Here is an 18,476-nt window from a genome sequence, read left to right on the forward strand (position 1 = left end):
CTCTTAAGTTGAAGAATAAAGTGTGAAGCTGTAAATAATGAACAACTTGCGTATTCAGTGTATACACTTTATTAGAGTTTCATTTGGGGTTAGTTTTGGGGAATTTTCTTACAAAATAAACTTGAGTTTGTCAGGATCAGTATTCCAGTCATGATTTCAAATGAACAGTAATTCTGATTTAAGTTTGTTAAAAGCATTTAAACATCAATAATAAGTAGGACAATAAAAGCAACAAAAGTGCAGTGGTGGGGTTATGAAGCATGAGTCACCAAATATAACCAACATCAGAATGAAACAAAAAACGGGACAAAGGACAAGTAAAGGCAGGCATGTTTTTTCTTTCTTCTGATTAAGGCCCCCACTTATTTTCATCATCATCATTCACAGTCTATTAGAGTGCTTATCTTTTCACTCATTCATTGTTCACAAGTGAACAAAGTGTCTCAGGGGCAACAACCGCGGTACTAGAGGATCCTAGGCCGACCTGTCAGAAGGTACGGGCGGGATGGGGGGGGGTGAAGGCAACAAAAAGAAAGGCAGGTCAGTGTGAGATGACGGATGACCTTGTGGTGTGGCCCCCCAACATGGGCCACATACGTGGCACGTGGCCAGACACAAATGTCATGCTTTGTCTGGTTTTATGGCGAATGAAAGGCACAAGCTCAACCTCTCCTGCTCACTCCCTCACTCACTCAGATTGTTCGCCGTCCCCCCACCCACCGGGGAGTAAACAGAGTTTAGCCTTACACCAATGCGCAGCGTCTGCACATGAGACGGCCAACTTGTGATCCAGGAGCGTCATTATAACGAGGTGCACAGTTTTAGGTTTTATGTACATGGATTAACAAAAGGCAGATCGGATTCCCTTAGTAAACAAGATTAATTTAAATATCTGCCTTCGACAACCAACAGCTATCTTTTGCACAGTTACTTATTTGTCCAACCCACCAGTGTGAGTCATCATACCGCTCAAACGATGGCACAAAAACGATACAATTCACAGAAATAGAGGTCATCTATTACCGATTAACCGTATTACCGATGATTTGTATTTAAATAGGTCTTCCTAAAAGAGCCTATCGATTTGGATCCTGCCCTATAACCATGAGACTACAATGGTGAGGTCGGAGCTGACCGTTGAAACTCAACGCATTTGATTGGTGGCGTCTCCCTCTAGTGGTGAGACACGGTCAGTGCGTCTTCACTGCTCATCACAGCCAGACCAGACATGAGAGGTTGCAGCAGCGTCTCAGTCATGTTGTGAGGGGACATTGGCTCTCTTCGAGGCAAGACACAAGAGAGAGAGAAGACACAAAAAAATGACCTCATTCCAACTCAAATCTTGATAGGCGCACAAAAATAATCCTGATCAAACAACGTATGGCAGGTTGAGAACATGACAATGACAACTGCACAACGATACAAAAAAAATATGTTTTCAAGAAAAGTAAAGCACACCGGCCTACATAAAGATATGCATGTAACCGTGTTTAACAACAAAAAAGAGTTGAGTGGAAGAAGAGAGAATCTTCTTTAAACAGCCAGATCGGTTCGCTGGCTAACCGGGACGCGCTGCAAACGCCTGTAGAGACGTCACACACACACACACACACACACACACCTTCACGTCTTCAGTCCACCTGGGTGGAAATGTCAAGTTTCCCCGTTCAGTGCAGCGCCACCCATCAGGGCGGCGTGAGCTCTCGTCGTGGGACAACGCCGCCAACGCCGCACAACGCCACGTAGCTTTTGTTGACGGGAGGCTCGGCTCCCCGATCGCCGTCCTAGCGGCGGGAGGAGGAACGCAGGTCTGTGATTCGCTGGCGCAGGTGGGTCATGAAGTCGAACATGGTGGCGGCCAGACTCTGGTGGATGAGGTAGCGCGGCAGGCGGCCCTGGGAGGAGGACGACAACAGAGATTTAGTGGAAGAGAAACACCCTGGAGGGAGCCGCCAACGTCACTCCACAACGGGGAGGATGTAGAAAACCGTACCGGTGACGATCCGGTGTCTTACTGACTAAAAGGTGCTCACATCTAAAGCGCTGAGGGGCCTTTTTCTCCATGGTTTCCCCATCTGGGATTTATAAAGTACAGTTTATCTTTTGAATGTTACCAAAATGAAACCCATGTGAGGTCCCCGCAGATTCCCATCCCTTCCAAAGGGGTGAGCCTTTATTCAACCGGAGCACTTCGTCAGCCCTGGTCCTCACCTTGAGGTCCGTGTTCAGGACCCAGATGAAGGTGCACACGGACGGGTTGCTGTTGGACTTGAGGACCACAAACCCTCCAGGGCCGTTCTCTCCCCTGTGAGACCAGAGAGACGGAAGAGAGCGCGTTGGTCAGGGAACCGAACCACACAGTGACGGCACACCGCCTCTACCTGCTGGGAGGGCAGGGCGTACCTGACGTAGCGGTTGTGCGGGGGTTTGGCGTCGTGCTCCGTCGCTATGCCCGCCGAGACGTAGCATTCGCCCTTGCGCTCCACGCGACGCACGTTGACAAAGTCCCTGAGGGACAAAGACAATGATAGATAAATGGCTTCAAGCTTTGTTACACAAGACTCATTTCTGCTATTACCTGATTCTAAATCAGATCAAATACATTCTCCATGTATCCCCTTATCTCGTTGCACTTTGGTTCTAAGCCAGGTTCTTCAACTCGTTACATCAGCACGGTCAGAAATATTTTTCAGTGATGGACGGACAATAGGGCTTCAAGTTAGGATCATTTTAATAGTCAAAGCGATGTCTTAATTGGGCTTGCTTTATCTGACAAGCAGCAACAAAAGACTATACTCACTGTTCCTGTCATAATGATCCGTGAACCAAACATTTTAATTGAACTTCCACATGAAGCAGCAAATGTTTGTTATTTGTTATAAGTGTCAAACAATTCATAGATTTAAAAATGTATGATGTGGATAGACTAATCAACAGCCCAAATGGGCGATCAATAGGGGTGTAACGTTACGCGTATTCAAACCGAAATATTTCGGTACGGGTTCGACGTACGTTTCACTTCGGTACGCACCAAAAAAAATAAATTTCGGTGCGTTATTATTTTTTTAATTAAGTTTTTATTGATTATCACACACTCTGTTACTGTCTCGTCGTGTCCTGATGTTTTGTGTTGAGGACCGCAATGAAAATAAGTCCTGGACTTTATTGTGTTTTTATCCTCAATTGTATTTGATGTCTTCTCATTTGTGTAAGGCATTTGTTTGATACAATTTAATAAATCAAATCAAAATCAAATTGTTTAATAAAATAATAAAAAACTGCTGTACCGAAAAACATACCGAACCGTGACTTAAAAACCGAGGTACGTACCGAACCGTGACTTTAGTGTGTCGTCACACCCCTAGCAATCAAGACTTCTAATTTGATCTGATCCCGTGTGCAGCACGGAGGTGTCTCTGTGTACCTGGCTGAGACCACGCCCCCCGCCGCCCCTGAAGCCACGTCGTAGGAGACCACGGTGTTGTCGTCCACCCTCTGGAGGATCTGAGGAGGAACACAAGAGCAGGCTCAGCCTGGTGGACACACACACACAAGAGGTCTGCTTTGTTTTCCCATCTCAAACCAGAAGAGCCTCTGAGGTCCTTTCAGAACTCAGAATATAGAACATGAGGCCCTTTCCATCCACCGTTAGAAGTTCTGAATTCTGATGGTTGATGGCACCTAGGTGGCATTTAGAATGCATTTGGTTGGGTCAATGTGAGGTGAATAAGGACTAATGATCTAAAAGGTTTGAGTGTCGTCACCTGGCAACCGGACACGGTTTTGTTCCACTGGACCATCTTCTCTGGCTGCAGGATAACTTCCTGGTACACCAGCTCAGGAGTACACTGCATAAAAGCCTGCAGCAAAGGACGGAAAAGAAACAATATTGGAATGGTCTGGGTGCCATCATGAAAGCAAATTGGACCTTTAGCTTTAGTTAAGTCTGAACAAACTACTCTCTTAAGCCTCATTGTTATCTGTGTATTGTATGTGTATGTGTTTGAATGTGTGATGAGAGTGAGAGAGAGTGTATGTGTTGTTGGTCTCTATTGTGCACTTTATGATTTGGCACTCCTGTTTCCGTGCTTTTATTAGTACATTCTGTCAATTTTTTAAATATTATGGTTATTATGTCTTATTTCAATTAATCTTAATATTGTATCTGTTTAGCACTTTACCTGCCCAGGGACTACAGGCGGAAATTAGCAATTGTTGCTATAACCTGGCTCAAAGCATCTCTTCTTGTTTTACAAGATTAATGTTTTTTGTGCATTGTCCCTGTTTTAAATAAATAAATTCAATTCAATTCTTTCACATAGTTCCTGGTAGATGACTATGATAACCTAGCCTGGAAATCCAGCCCCACATCTAGAAAGCTGTAGGGTCTGGCAACGAGTGATGAAAACGGCCCGACTCGAGGGGGCGGCACCAAGCATGCATTTGAAAATATCACTGCACGCAATTGGATAACACTACGACCAATCAGAAGAATACAAGGGGTGACGTATCCAGACCAGCGGAGCTAACCAATAGATAAGACTCTTGTCTATCCGGCCGGTAAAACAACAACACTTTTGGCCCGCCTATATCAGATACACCGATGTGATTGGTTAATGTTCTGGGCCAGGGGAATCGGGGAGTGAGTATATTGTACATTTATATTTGTCTTTAAGAAGGTTGTCTCATATCTGGCTGTAGGTGAGTCTTGATACTAAGAACTCTAGTGTATTAGCATTACAATTGGTTAGACTAACTTTAACTGTGTTGCTGCCGTGTTGGTTTTTGGCTGTGTTGTTGTTGTTGCTGTTAGTAAGAGGTCGTTCAAGCTAGTTTCAGTCACAAGGTGTCAACAATAGGCTTGATTGCTGGGCGGAGCTACGGCTGCCTGAGCTCCCTTGTGTATTTAAAGGCTAGTTTTATCTCTCACATAACAACTTGCTTGACCCTCACCAGTCAGACTTCAAGAAGGCACACTCCACTGAGACGGCGCTCCTCGCAGTGACTGAGTCCCTCCGTGCTGCCAGAGCCTCGTCCCTCTCATCGGTTCTCATTCTCCTCGACCTGTCCGCAGCATTTGACACGGTGAACCACCAGATCCTCCTTGCCACTCTCGCCGAACTTGGCATTGCTAAATCTGCCCTATCCTGGTTCACACCTGTCGAATCGCACCCATCAGGTCACATGGAATGGCTCCTTGTCCAAACCTTGCACACTTGAGGGACACTGGTGTCCCTCAAGGCTCTGTACTGGGGCCCCTTCTGTTCTCCCTCTATACCAGATCTCTAGGCTCTGTAATTACATCACATGGTTGTAATTACAGACATCCAGCTATTCCTCATTCCCCTCCTCTGACAAAGCCCTGATTGCAACGCGCATATCTGAATGTCTGGAGGACGTCAGCACTTGGACGACTGCCCATCACCTGAGGCTTAACCTCAACAAGACTGAGCTCCTCCTAATACACGGGAAAGATTGCCCACACTTGGACTTACTGGTCACTGTCGAGAACATCACTGTATCTCCGTCTCCGACTGCCAGAAACCTCGGTGTGGTACTAGACAACCAGTTATGTTGCACCGCCAACATCACCGCAGTGGCCCGATCCTGCAGATTTGCACTTTACAACATCCGCAGGATACGGCCCTTCCTCACAAGGGAAGCAGCTCAGCTTCTAGTCCAAGCGCTGGTCATCTCCCGCCTGGACTACTCGCTCCTAGCTACCTAAATTCTCCCACGTGACTCCCCTCTTCCGCCACCTCCACTGGCTCCCTGTAGTAGCCCGCATCAGATTCAAGATGATGGTACTGGCATACAAGGCGGTCAACAATACAATACAATGCAATACAATGGCCGTCTGGTACCGCCATCACTAAGAGCAACCAAAGGTCGATAAGCTAAATCATATATATAATATATATATATAATCTAAAGGATAAAAGCGTCTGCTAAATTCCCTAAATGTAAATGTAAATATTGCTCGTTCCCAGAATGACAAATTCAAATTGTGCTCTCGCGAGAACTCTGGATTTCCAGGGTAATGATAACCATTCAGGAACCCTGAATTATTTTCACTATTCACACATGCAGTTACGCTCTGGAAAATGTCAACGTTGCATCCTTTCACACAGGGCATAGCAATGCTGGAATAGATGGGCCAAGGCGTAGTCCAGCAGATGGCAGTAATGCAACACTTAAGGATGCAAGCTGCCACAAAACTAATTTCGGAATCGGTCTAGTTTCCAGCCAGTCTTGTAAGAAAGCACTTGTTGGGAAACAAAAGAAGCTGTATTAATGTTCAGCCTTGATATTCTATCAATAATCAAGGTGTGATACTGTGGGGGACCCACTGTCATTTAAAATTGTTTATTGCGGTTCAACTTCCTTGGATCCATATCTCTAAAAGATCCAAGTTCTTATTCATGATTTTCAAGTGCATTCCTGCTATAAATGATGCTAGAAACCCCTATGATTTTGGATTTCTTATTAATACATTGGTTATTATTAAATACACTTACCTTTAGATTCTCATATATTGTTAGAAAAAATAGAAAGATTGAGGAGGGGTTAGAAAACCAAGCAGAGCTAATGGTACAGAGTGGATTTTGTCAACAAGCTTAGCTTTGTCCTTAAACGGCCGAATGGAAGAAGAATCAGCAGCGTTATCATATAAAAGTCATCTCTGGTGTTTGTGCCAAATGATCAAAGAAGCCATTGTACCTTCAGAATGAAGGTTTTGCCATGGAAGGGAATTTCCAGAGTGTAGACGGAGTCTCCTATTTCCTAAACGAAAATAAATACATCAGATATCGTAATTAATAGACAACCGTAGTATCCATTTCAATTGGGTTAATCCAAAAACCTTCAATGAAACCGGAATTTATTCAGTGGCGGAGGCATTAGAATAGGTTACAGTGAAGGACATTGTGACTCCAGTATACAAAATGCCAATCTTATCTCCCAGATAAAAGATGTGTGCAAAGGTCCTAGCCTGAACTCACGTTGTTTTTCTCAAACTTCCAGTTTTCCTCCTGGGATAAGATCTGCTCCACCACAGACATGGCCTCACGGCCCTGCCTCACATACTCCTTCTCCTGGGGGAGGGGGGAGAGACACGCCCACAACATGTCAGCATCACACACACACACACACACACACACACACACACACACACACACACACACACACACACACACACACACACACACACACACACACACACACACACACACACACACACACCTCGGCTGTGACTGCCCGTCGTCCCAGACCCTCCTCGTCCAGATCCTCTTCTGACCCTTGGATAACACAGTGGGTACGTTTCAAAAGGGAAGACACACAAGAAACTTAGAGACTGATGTTAAGGACGGCCACGTGGACATGAAGAGCTCATGCTAGGGCTACAGAACAATACCACGACTCAGTAACACAACATTACCTGCCAGGGATTCTGGCGGGGAGTAGAACTGTCCGTCCGACGTAGGAGGCGGGTACATCATCGGAGCCCGCTCGCACGCCGCGTGCACCACAGCCAGGTAGGCTGGAAAACACAAAGTTTTAACTGACCAGGTATGGTCGTGAGCTCCGTCGTTAAGAGCATCTTTGTCCTGCATGCTTACTAGTGCCAGTGCAATACTAGTGCCAGTGCAATTTTTTGACAGCAAAATCATTTGTTCTGGCCTTGCATGTTATTTCTTGTTATTACACGGCTCTTCTCAATGCTGTGTGACACTCGTTCACTTCCCGACTTCCGGCGGTCAATTATTTTTCGATAATGACCGTTGCTATGCGTATAATGACCACGGTCAAGGAAAATAGATTTTTTTTTTGCCTCTGATTCACGACTTTCGTATCACTCTGCAAGTAGTCCGGTAACTTATCAACCCCAGCGTATTCGGTTGCTAAGTGACGTCAACGTCTTTGGCGGACGATTTCTCTGCTGATCAACACTACGAACAAAAATCAATTGTAAACAGACACACTGTGTGAAGTTATTTTTTCGTTTTGGCAAGTACCCGTGTAATAAGCGGGATAATGTATAGAACGTCGCTGGTCATTATCGAAAATACATTAAAAAAAGACAATATTTTTGGAAGAAGATGCACAAAAGTTAAAGAGAAAAGATGTTTTCAGTAAACTGTATGAATGAATAAAGATCGTAAAGACGACTGAAGAAAAACATTTATTTTGACAGACGTGCCCAAAGTTACTTTACAACCTCGTTGATGACCAACATTTAGAAAAATTTACTTTGAATTCAGCCTTGGGTGAATGGGGTGAAATCGAAGCGCGCCTGCACTGGATGCATGCGCGCTACTGTGGCCGGGGATACTATTCTTATAGGGGGTAGCTACATTTGCACGACACCGGCTTCCTCCATCTTCATCGCCACCTTTTTAAATAAATCGCTGTTTCTCGTTTTTCGACGGCGACAACAACACGACTATCTTCTAGCTCACAGCCATGGGAAAAAATCTCGAGCCTGCACAGCCACAGAACACATAATCCAATCCCAATCCCATTTAATATATACATGCACGGCTAATGAGACTATCAATCGAATAATCTAGGGTCTTAATCCGACTATGAGAAACCCGATCCGGTCCGATTTTAGTCCATGCATCTTAAAAGCCCAATCATAGTCGGACTAACCCAAAAATGTCGTTTTCTCGAGTGCCATGTAAACGCACTGACTGTTTTATTGCATCAGTTCTCCCTCCCTCCCTCTCTCCCTCTCTCCCCCTCCCTCTCTCTCCCTCTCCCCCTCTCCCCCTCTCTCCCTCTCTCTCTCTCTCTCTCTCTCTCTCTCTCTCTCTCTCTCTCTCTCTCTCTCTCTCTCTCTCTCTCTCCCTCTCTCTCTCTCTCTCCCTCTCTCCCCCTCTCTCTCCCTCCCTCTCTCCCTCCCTCTCTCCCTCCCTCCCTCCCTCCTTAGGGGAAACACTGAAGAGCATCATCCACTCACCCCTCTCATCATCGGCCTCCTGTGTGAGCACTTTGAAGTCCAAGAACCAGGTCTCCAGCCACGCCACCACGAAGGAGGTGATGGGCAGCACGTAGCCAAACGCATTCTGGGACAGGAGCTGTGTGGAGGGGAGCAAGAGACACCTGGGTCATAATGTCCACTGACAAGTCGACCGCACCTCTCCTTACCTCATTCCTTCACTTCATTTGTATGCTTTTGAAATGTTTAAATGTGACTTGAGTATCTGATGTATTTGAAATAGTGTCTGAGTATCTTGTAGAGTGCCATTTTAAGTCAAATGTTTTAAAAAAATAATCTTTTGTTATTCTGGAATATTATGTGTGAACAACTAGAAGTGGTCACAAAGCAAACGTAAGCAAAGTAAGCAAAGTAAATCAGTTCTGCTTTGCTTGCAGAAAGGAAGATAAGCAGACGAGGAAGTTAGTGTTGCACTAGATAGGAATAGGCACATGGGGAAAATACATTCTGCGGATTGGTGTGAGTGGGGCATGGGTTACTCACGTTGGACAAGATAACCTTGATGACAAGGAAGACACTGGTAACTAGAGTGGTGATCTGTTGAGGACAGAGAAGATGATCCTGGTGAAACTCTTTCAAGTCAACAAAAATTAAACCAAATTATGAAGGGATTGGTTGGACAGCTGAATAAACATTTAATTAAAAAAAGTGTTAACCAAATGGTTCAAGAGGAGTCCTTGCTCGATGTCAAATGACACACACACACACACGCACACGCACACACACACACACACACACACACACACACACACACACACACACACACCTTACCGCAATCACCCACCAGTGCCTAAGTCGCAGCACTGCATAACCCAGCAGCAGAGACAGGAAGCGAAAGAGGGCGAGGAGCTGTGACAAAGAAACGGAACAAGGAACTTTCTCAGGGTTTTTTATTTCATAATACTGTATTATTATTATTATGTGAAAATATTTTTTTGTCCTCGTTTTAATATGTTTTTACACCCAAATGGTACACTTTCCCAAAAGCTTATAGAATATCCTTGCATCCAAAAGCTTACAGAAAATGTCCTTATTACAGATGTTCTCATCAGGCTTCACATTAAATTAAGACATAAGACACTCCAGCTTGAGTTAATAACACATTCTCTTACCATCATATATTTTCTATATCTATTTCTCTTGTATATTACATTTCTCATTTAATGATGATTTTACATCAGATTTTTTCCTGTGTGAAGGATTATGGCCTTGTGTTTAACCAGTGCCATAGAAATAAACTTGCCTTAGCCCAATGATTAAAAGAAGTGTTTTGGCTTAAAAAAAAAACAGCCTGTATTGTGCTCCCTGCATCCACAGCCCCGCGGAGGCGAGAGGCGCTATAAGGCCAGATGCCGAAGCCAACCCCTGCCTAGCCGACCCAGAGCTCGTCGCGCCCCACCGCTCCGGAGGAAACACGCTCGATGGGAGCCGGAGCCAACTCGGGGCATGTGTTGTGGTGCTCAACTTACAAAGATGTCAAAAAAGGAAGACTTGAAGTCGTAGAGGAGGACCTCGTTTTTCAGGTTGTCCCAGATTGTGTTGGAGATCTGTAGGTCCAACGAAAACAAACAGACAAGTCTACCGTTAACCATTAAGTAGATACTTTGTGCCTTTTAGATACCCGTCATTAAGAAGCAAGAAGGGGTTAGGACTAGGGGTGGGCGATGTGGCAAAAATATCATATCACGATTTTTTTCAGGCAGGATCACGATCCACAATCTTATCACGATTCTTTATCACGGTGGTTTTTAAGACTATTTTGCTAAGTTACTGAACAGTACAAGTTACTGTTTGACTGTCAGCATACTTTTTCGGGTGCTTTCTTTTGAGGTGGTTCAAAAGGTTTGTCGTGTTGCCATCCGACGTGCGAACCTTATCTTTGCAATTTTTGCAAATAACTGTTGTTTGCGCCGTGTCGGTTTTGGAAAATCCAAACCACTTCCATATTACAGACGTCATGCACGCATGTGATCATGGAATCACAAATGTATTACGTGACAAGAGGAGACATAAACAGGACTTAGGCCATATCCTCTTTGTTTGAAACAGGTTATCAACTTAATTAATATCAAGTGCCACTATGCATATCACAAAATTAGGCTATGCATTGAAAAAGTAAAACGGAATCTGAACTGCATAGCGCAAACAATGACATGACAACTTAAACAGGAGACAGCAGCAGAAGTAAAGCCTATAGCCTATATATAATAATTTCTTAATGTTTGCTAGAAACACCAATCTATCAACTTGATCTGGATCAAGTCTGGCTCTCTTTTTATTCACGATGTTAACAGCGGCGGAGAACACACGTTGGGAGCGCACAGACGTGCCTGGCACACACAGGGATTTGTGCGTCTATGTTGAGAGAAGCGGGTATTTGTTGCAGCCCGTGTCTCTCCACCAATGCAGCGTGTTGCTGTCAGCGGGGATGACTTGGGGTCGCAATTTACCGCTCAGGCTGGCTGCTCTGTGCGTTATCCATTTTCGAATCAGGATATACTATTATCCTGATTAGATATACGCTTGACTAGAGCGCCCACGAATGGATGAGATGGCAAACAATAAAATAAAAAGTAAAAACCAAACGGTCTAATCATAGACTGTAAAAAACACACAACATGGCACTTTATATATCGATTATATACATTCTAATACGGATAGGTCACGTCATATTTGAATGCATGTTCGAATATCGACACAATCTCTCTGTAAAGCCAGATCACAGAGACATTTGAGACATTTTAATCATTCACGATCTAATATCGTCACATCACACACCCCCTAGTTAGGACTCTTGCTGGGATGCCTACAGTCAGATCAAACCCCCGGAGCAGCACCAGACTCATAGACTCACGTTGAGCTCAATGATCCACAGGAGGGAGATGAAGAGGAGGTCGAAGGTCACGAAGAGGCAGAACGTCCGCCGCACGTCAGAGATGACCCTCCGCTCCCCGGGGGGCACCAGCAGGTACGGCGAGGGCAGAGACATGGTGGTGGAGTAGGACGCGTTCAGGGAGGCGATGGCAGGGAGGCTCCCCCCGAGCTCCCCGTAGTCTACCCCTGGCATTCCTGCGCTGGGGCGGGTTACAACAAGGGGGCGTGTTCAGACAGAGCCGTAGCTGGTGGTTTTCAAATCATGCAATAGAAAAACGGGGATGATAGAAACAGAAAAATGAACCTTTGGGAACTAACAACTAGAACACATGTTCCAACAGATGGTTGGAACATGCAGACAAATCTACATACTGCTGAGACAACTTTATTAAATGGTAATTAAGTTCAACCTCGATCCTACACTGTTCATTCATCAGACGTCAGGGTCTTCATTAAGTTTTAATTCACATGTTGAGGATTTGAGGCTGGGTGTCAGAGTATATTACATCTTGATCAAAAATAGTCTTATAGTTTTACATACAACTAAAATGTCAGAGAAAGGTTTGTGTGCATGTCTATATACACGCAAACTATCTATCTCTCTCTCTATATCTATATCTATAGATATATCTATAGATATAGATATATATATATATATATATATATGAATAAACTTAGAAAATGTTGTGTCTATGTTGTATCTCGCATGTTATGAAATATATTTTGGAATTGCCCGTAAGGGAACTAGATTTGTCAGGAAATAACATTGACTGCGTTTTATGATCAACATATTCATTGAGGTTAATAAACAAAAGGTTAAGTTACACTTATTTTAAATAAGATAAACTCGAAGAATATAGGAATAAAATTACGTATAGTGAACTATGTAGTAGGTCAAGTATTTTAGCAAAGCTTGGCACACATTCCTCTGCTATGAACCACAAGACGAGAACATCATTCAACTAAAATGTTAACAATCCGTCACAGACCGTGACAATAGATACTTGGTGAACTCCATAGTTTCTGAATCAAACACACTGAGGTAGCGTTACGACATGAGGACGAACATATAACCCAGACAATAGTTATATATAAATATATAGTAATAGACAATAGTTATATATAAATATATAGCAATAGACAATAGTTATATATAAATATATAGCAATAGACAATAGTTATATATAAATATATAGCAATAGACAATAGTTATATATATAAATATATAGCCATAGACAATAGTTATATATAAATATATAGCAATAGACAATAGTTATATATAAATATATAGCAATAGACAATAGTTATATATATAAATATATAGCAATAGACAATAGTTATATATAAATATATATCAATAGACAATAGTTATATATAAATATATAGCAATAGACAACAGTTATATATAAATATATAGCAATAGACAATAGTTATATATATAAATATATAGCAATAGACAATAGTTATATATAAATATATAGCAATAGACAATAGTTATATATAAATATATAACAATAGACAATAGTTATATATAAATATATAGCCATAGACAATAGTTATATATAAATAGCAATAGACTCCACTGATGAGAGCTAACTACAGCTAGCTGTTAGCCGACTAACTCAGTCTGTTGTACAGCACAAACACCCTGGGCATTTCTCTCCACATCTACATACGAATGACATGTCATCCGAACACAGCCTTGTCTAAATAAAATGTCTTTAAAGCGGATACTTTGTACTTCGGGACTCACTTTATTCAGCGTAACGTCAACATCCCCCCTCGCCTCTTCCGGGATACTTTTTTTTTTCAGTGTAACCACTTCCGGCCTATATATCGTGTTCCAGATGGCCCCGACACACCGACTCGATTATCGGTCGTTGGACAGTCTGGCGAGATCGGTGGCCTGAGTCTGTTTGATGTGTGCTGTGCGATCGGCCGTCGTCCGAGCCGTCGGCGGTCTCTTCGAGCCGTCAGCGTTCGTTGCGTTCCCCTGACTGCAGCCCGCAGACTCAGTGTGGGCGGAGTCAAACGTTTGACTCCGCCCACACTGAGCTCCGCTCCTAGCAATGCGCCATCTAGTGGTGTAAATAAAAAATAGTAAATAGTGCTAAATAGTGCAATACATGCATCAAGGATAAAATCTCGAACAAGGCAGCCTTTTACACTTATTAAACAGGCAAATTTGTGATATGACGATTGTATTCAAAGACTCAATAAAATGTGATGAGTTAAAATTAAATTTAAAATTCAATCATAGCATATTTTCTCTCAGGACATTGTCTTATATAATTAATAGCCATTTCTAAGAAGTTTATTTATATTTTTTAAATAAATGTTGACACTTGCATTTTCTTTGTCAATGCATAATAAAGTAGTGTCCTACTCTATTGATTGCTAACGCTATCTTGTAACAGTTTCCTAATGAGGTCATAGGTGACTGTCCTGTGAGTGTTAAAATATACCAGCAAGGCTGTCTCTTACTGGTCTCTTACTGGTCCGCACTGAGATCTACACAGACAGATTAAAGGCAGTATCTAAGAGAACTCCTGTAGCCGCCTGTCAGTGAGAGCTGCAGGCCCAGCTGCCTATGACCTAAGAGTCAAAATAAGATTTGGTGAACTATGAAGAGTCCACTGTGACCCCAAGGTATGACCTCAACAGATGTGAGGATTAACGAAGTGACCACATCTGAGGGCAAAATGTACCTCCATAGACATAATGAAGAGCTGTGTGTGACGCACGTTGAGTTACACCAATCTCAGGAGGCCTAACAACTGTCTTTTTATTTAACAGAACAATTTTAAAAGAACAAAAAAAAAATTGGTAGTAAACTATTAACAGAAAACATAATCAATCAATGAAGAGGAACAAATAAACAAATGGGTGTGATTAATAAAAACAAAGCTTCTTGTGATAATATTTACAGTAAATAAAAAAGAAAATCAAGCAATGAATAACAAATCAAAAATAAAAACAAATAAAGAAAGAAAATATTTACAGTAAGCAAGAAAAATAGTAGCTGCAGAAGTTTGCAGGAGAGGAACAAACATTTCATAATCTACGATTTGAATGAGAAGAGGAACGGTTCAATCTCGTGATGGGTCTCTTCCTCTTCCCTGCCGTCAGCAGAGTTCAGCTCTGTCGATGCTGCCTCCTGCTCCTCACCCTCCATCCCAATCCACCCCAGTGGGAGAGAGACGCTGTGAAGTGCAGTGAAGGACTGCAGCCGGCCCCATGCTGCTGCCTCAACCGTGTCCTTCAGGAAAACATCGTCTTCCTTGAAGAAGAAAGACAAATAAGTTGTGTCTGTACCTGACAAAAAAACCACAATAATTGACATCCTACTCTCCCAAAAACATCAAATGGTATGCAGACAAAGGCTTATACTACTGATGAGTTTTCAGTGATGAAAAAAACGATTCAACTAGTCATCAGAACAATTGTATCTGGCTATACATACAACCTCCAGCATTACACACATATTACCAGGTTCCCAGGTCCCAGTTTCTTCCATATCTGGTCTTCAGTTTTGTAATAATACAGATTGTTGTCTGTAATGTCGAGGAGGCTATAGTTCAATGGAATAATGAAATAATACAGATTGTTGTCTGTAATGTCGAGGAGGCTAGTTCAATGGAATAATGAAATAATACAGATTGTTGTCTGTAATGTCGAGGAGGCTAGTTCAATGGAATAATGAAATAATACAGATTGTTGTCTGTAATGTTGAGGAGGCTAGTTCAATGGAATAATGAAATAATACAGATTGTTGTCAGTAATGTCGAGGAGGCTAGTTCAATGGAATAATGAAATAATACAGATTGTTGTCTGTAATGTCGAGGAGGCTAGTTCAATGGAATAATGAAGGTAGTAGTGCAATAGATCAGCCGTGGACTAGGCTATAACTTGTATAATGATGGAGATATACAATTTAATTGGGAAGTAGAAGCCTAATAGAATCAATGAGATCTCACAAATACTAGGAATATGATTTAATTTGATTTATATAGAGCTGTTTAATGTGAAATGATACAATTAGGCCTATAGGTAGGCTATTAATTAAAAGCAAATGAGTACATTGAGTACATTATATAAGTTGCCATGGTTACTAGTTATGAGTACATTATAATTAACTTGACATTTGAACTCTTCACATTCCATTATCCCCTGACCAAAAACTAAGTTACTTCCTTTCGAACATAGGAAAAGACCGCACTGTTTAAAATGAATTCGACTCCACTTTCCTAACCGACGTCATTGCGCGACGGCGGGTATTGCTGACCTCTAGCGTCTCTAGCGTGAAACTACAATTTTCCGAAGATGGACATCAACAAGCGCTCCTTTGATCCATGCGTTCTTCTCATATTGATTTCAATCAGGTTATCGCCAACTGTGAGAATCACTTAGGTCGGATTTGGCCAACGGGAATATTTGAGGCCACTTGAATCCAAATTCATGTGTGGATAAAAAAAGAGGCTCAACTTATGTTGATGTTGAAATTAACTGCCCCCAGTAGTCTTTCTTAAATGTGAAGTCAGCATTTGATTTTCTTATAGTGTATATTGTGTGCTTGCTAACCAGCAATAAATTAATTCATTTTGATTCAAATAACGTGTTTCTGGAATTGGTATCCATTATTATCAGGGCTGCCAACTTTTGTGTTTTCGCTGGCGTGTGAATGTTGACTGTGGATGTGTGGCGTGTGCGCGTGTGTAAGCAGGCAAAAACGTGTGTCACACGGTGAAACCGTGAGAGTTAGGCAGCTCTGTTTTATCAATTGTATTTTCTTCTCTTCTCTTCTTCTGCTTAACCGCGTCTCTCATGCGTCTTCGCGTAGAGTCTGTAAACTTCGTCGGTGGCCTGTTCCGCCGTAAAGGATTATGGGATACCAATATCTCCTTTCCTTTGGTAAAGGTTGGTCAGGAGTAACCTATATGCTAAAGGAGGGTTAAAGGATGCATCGAGGCTCCTTTCCTAAGCATTTTTAGAATTCTAACCACCTTTCCTCCAAGTACTTCCGGGTCATCTCGAAAGGAAAGGAAATTTCCTATTGAAAAAAGAGAATCGTTTTGGCCACATCTGGATGCCTATTGGACACCAGCGTTCCGAGTTGCAAGTGGGGAAATCTTGCTGTGCGTGCAATACAATGTAAAGTTGTGTTGTTTGTTTTCCTGGTGAGGGGTATTCCATCAACCAAGCTAAACGCAAAGCTGGGCTTATTTCGCTTAGCCTGGCTTCTTTCAGTTAGAGTTGCGTTCCATTAACGTGACTTAAGGGAATCTCCGCTAAGTAACCATGGCAACTTATCCGACCAAACTAACCTGAGGGGTATTCCATCAAAGTCGCAAATGTTTAGAGCCACCTGGGGTGTATGTTACAAAGAGGTGGGATGGTTACCTTACCAGTATGATAATGCATGAATCCCATTTAGTGTCAGAAAGTTCAAATTGTCTAGTGTAGGGATGAATTGTCATAGGGATTAGGAATTGTCATAGGGCAGTAGTGGATCGCTAGGCAGCGCAGGCCAGGAATCCGGTCAAGGGGACAGCAACAGGCGATGGTAGGGCAGTCATAGGGATGGGACTTCAGGTGCGATGAGGGCCAAATACAAGGATGGCTAATGACTGGTAATGGTTTACCTCACAAGTGAGGTAAGGGGGAAGAGAGAGATATATAGAGTGGGTTAGTATTGCTATACGTTCGTTAGTATTAAGTGTATCAATGGTACTATATAGTGTTACACTATAGAGAGAAAAGGCAAGAAATGTTATATATTGATAATATGATTTATCAAGTCTCAGTTCATAGCCGGGTGAACACATAGTAGTTCAACAGTAATCCCAAAAAATACCCCATTCCAGTTGTCAGGTAAGTGTGGCAGGACCTTTTCCTGTTTATCACACATTTCACAAAGGTGGGCTACACAAAATTGGGTTGGAAAGCTAGACTAGCTATACTGTATAGCCACTGTCCATCTGATTGTCTAGTTAGCTAATATCATCATACGTGCTATTACTGGCTTGATATTCACTGCTATGGTTAAGGTTAGGGATAAGGGTGAGGATGAGGATAAGGGTGAGGATTAGGGTAAGGTTGGGGGTGAGGGTAAGGGAGGCGGGCGGTTGGGGTATAGGGGAGGGGAGAGGTTAGGGTTAGAGGAGGGGGGGAGGTATGAGTAAAGGAGGGGGAGGGGATGAGGAGGTAAGGGTGTATGGGGGGGGAGGACAGAGGTCAGGGTATAGAGAGGGAGGTTAGGGTATAGGGGAGGGAGGTTGGGAGAGGATATGGGAGGGGGGGGAGGGGGGAGGTTAGGATATAGGGGAGAGGTAACCTTACCTCATTAGGGTAACATGCATGTGTATAATAAAAATTACCATACAACAAGCCACACAACCAGGTCATTTTAAATGATTTTATATCATAAAACATCAGTATACATTTAACATATACAGTATACATACAACATCTGTGCACACAGTGAAACAATTCTGGGATGTGATTAAAAAAACAATGGTTCATCGTGAGACCATCTGACCCTAACTCTGTCCCTAACACTGAACCATGAGGATCCCGCGAAGGAACCCTTGAGAAACAAGGA

General features: G+C 42.8%; 1 protein-coding gene across 2 annotated transcripts; it reads right to left on the reverse strand.

The window, feature by feature from the left end:
• Positions 1-53: 53 nt before the first annotated feature.
• stard3 (StAR related lipid transfer domain containing 3) lies at positions 54-13,795 on the reverse strand. 2 transcript variants are annotated; one of them, XM_084472287.1, is made up of 15 exons: positions 13,629-13,795; positions 11,856-12,070; positions 10,471-10,548; positions 9,773-9,850; positions 9,485-9,538; positions 8,963-9,080; positions 7,439-7,540; positions 7,243-7,298; positions 7,002-7,094; positions 6,721-6,783; positions 3,765-3,860; positions 3,425-3,504; positions 2,404-2,508; positions 2,212-2,305; positions 54-1,895 (listed from the first exon to the last, which is right to left on the reverse strand). In XM_084472287.1, the coding sequence occupies exons 2-15, from the start codon at positions 12,066-12,068 to the stop codon at positions 1,785-1,787; spliced, it is 1,341 nt and encodes a 446-aa protein (XP_084328413.1). In that variant the 5' UTR covers positions 12,069-12,070; positions 13,629-13,795; the 3' UTR covers positions 54-1,784. The 2 variants fall into 2 exon arrangements, with proteins under 2 accessions (XP_084328413.1, XP_084328412.1); XM_084472286.1 differs by having other exon boundaries at positions 11,856-12,075; positions 13,629-13,794.
• Positions 13,796-18,476: the final 4,681 nt, after the last annotated feature.

Source organism: Micromesistius poutassou (genome assembly GCF_964030765.1).
Source record: "Micromesistius poutassou genome assembly, chromosome: 1".
NCBI lineage: Eukaryota > Metazoa > Chordata > Actinopteri > Gadiformes > Gadidae > Micromesistius > Micromesistius poutassou.

Coding starts and splice junctions, on each gene's coding strand:
- stard3 (XM_084472287.1), bottom strand. CDS start 12,068: ATGCCAGGGGTAGACTACGGGGAGCTCGGGGGGAGCCTCCCTGCCATC. Junction 7,095..7,242: donor GACGGGCAGTCACAGCCGAG/GTGTGTGTGTGT, acceptor CCCCTCCCCCAG/GAGAAGGAGTATGTGAGGCA. Junction 2,306..2,403: donor CCGCACAACCGCTACGTCAG/GTACGCCCTGCC, acceptor CTGGTCTCACAG/GGGAGAGAACGGCCCTGGAG.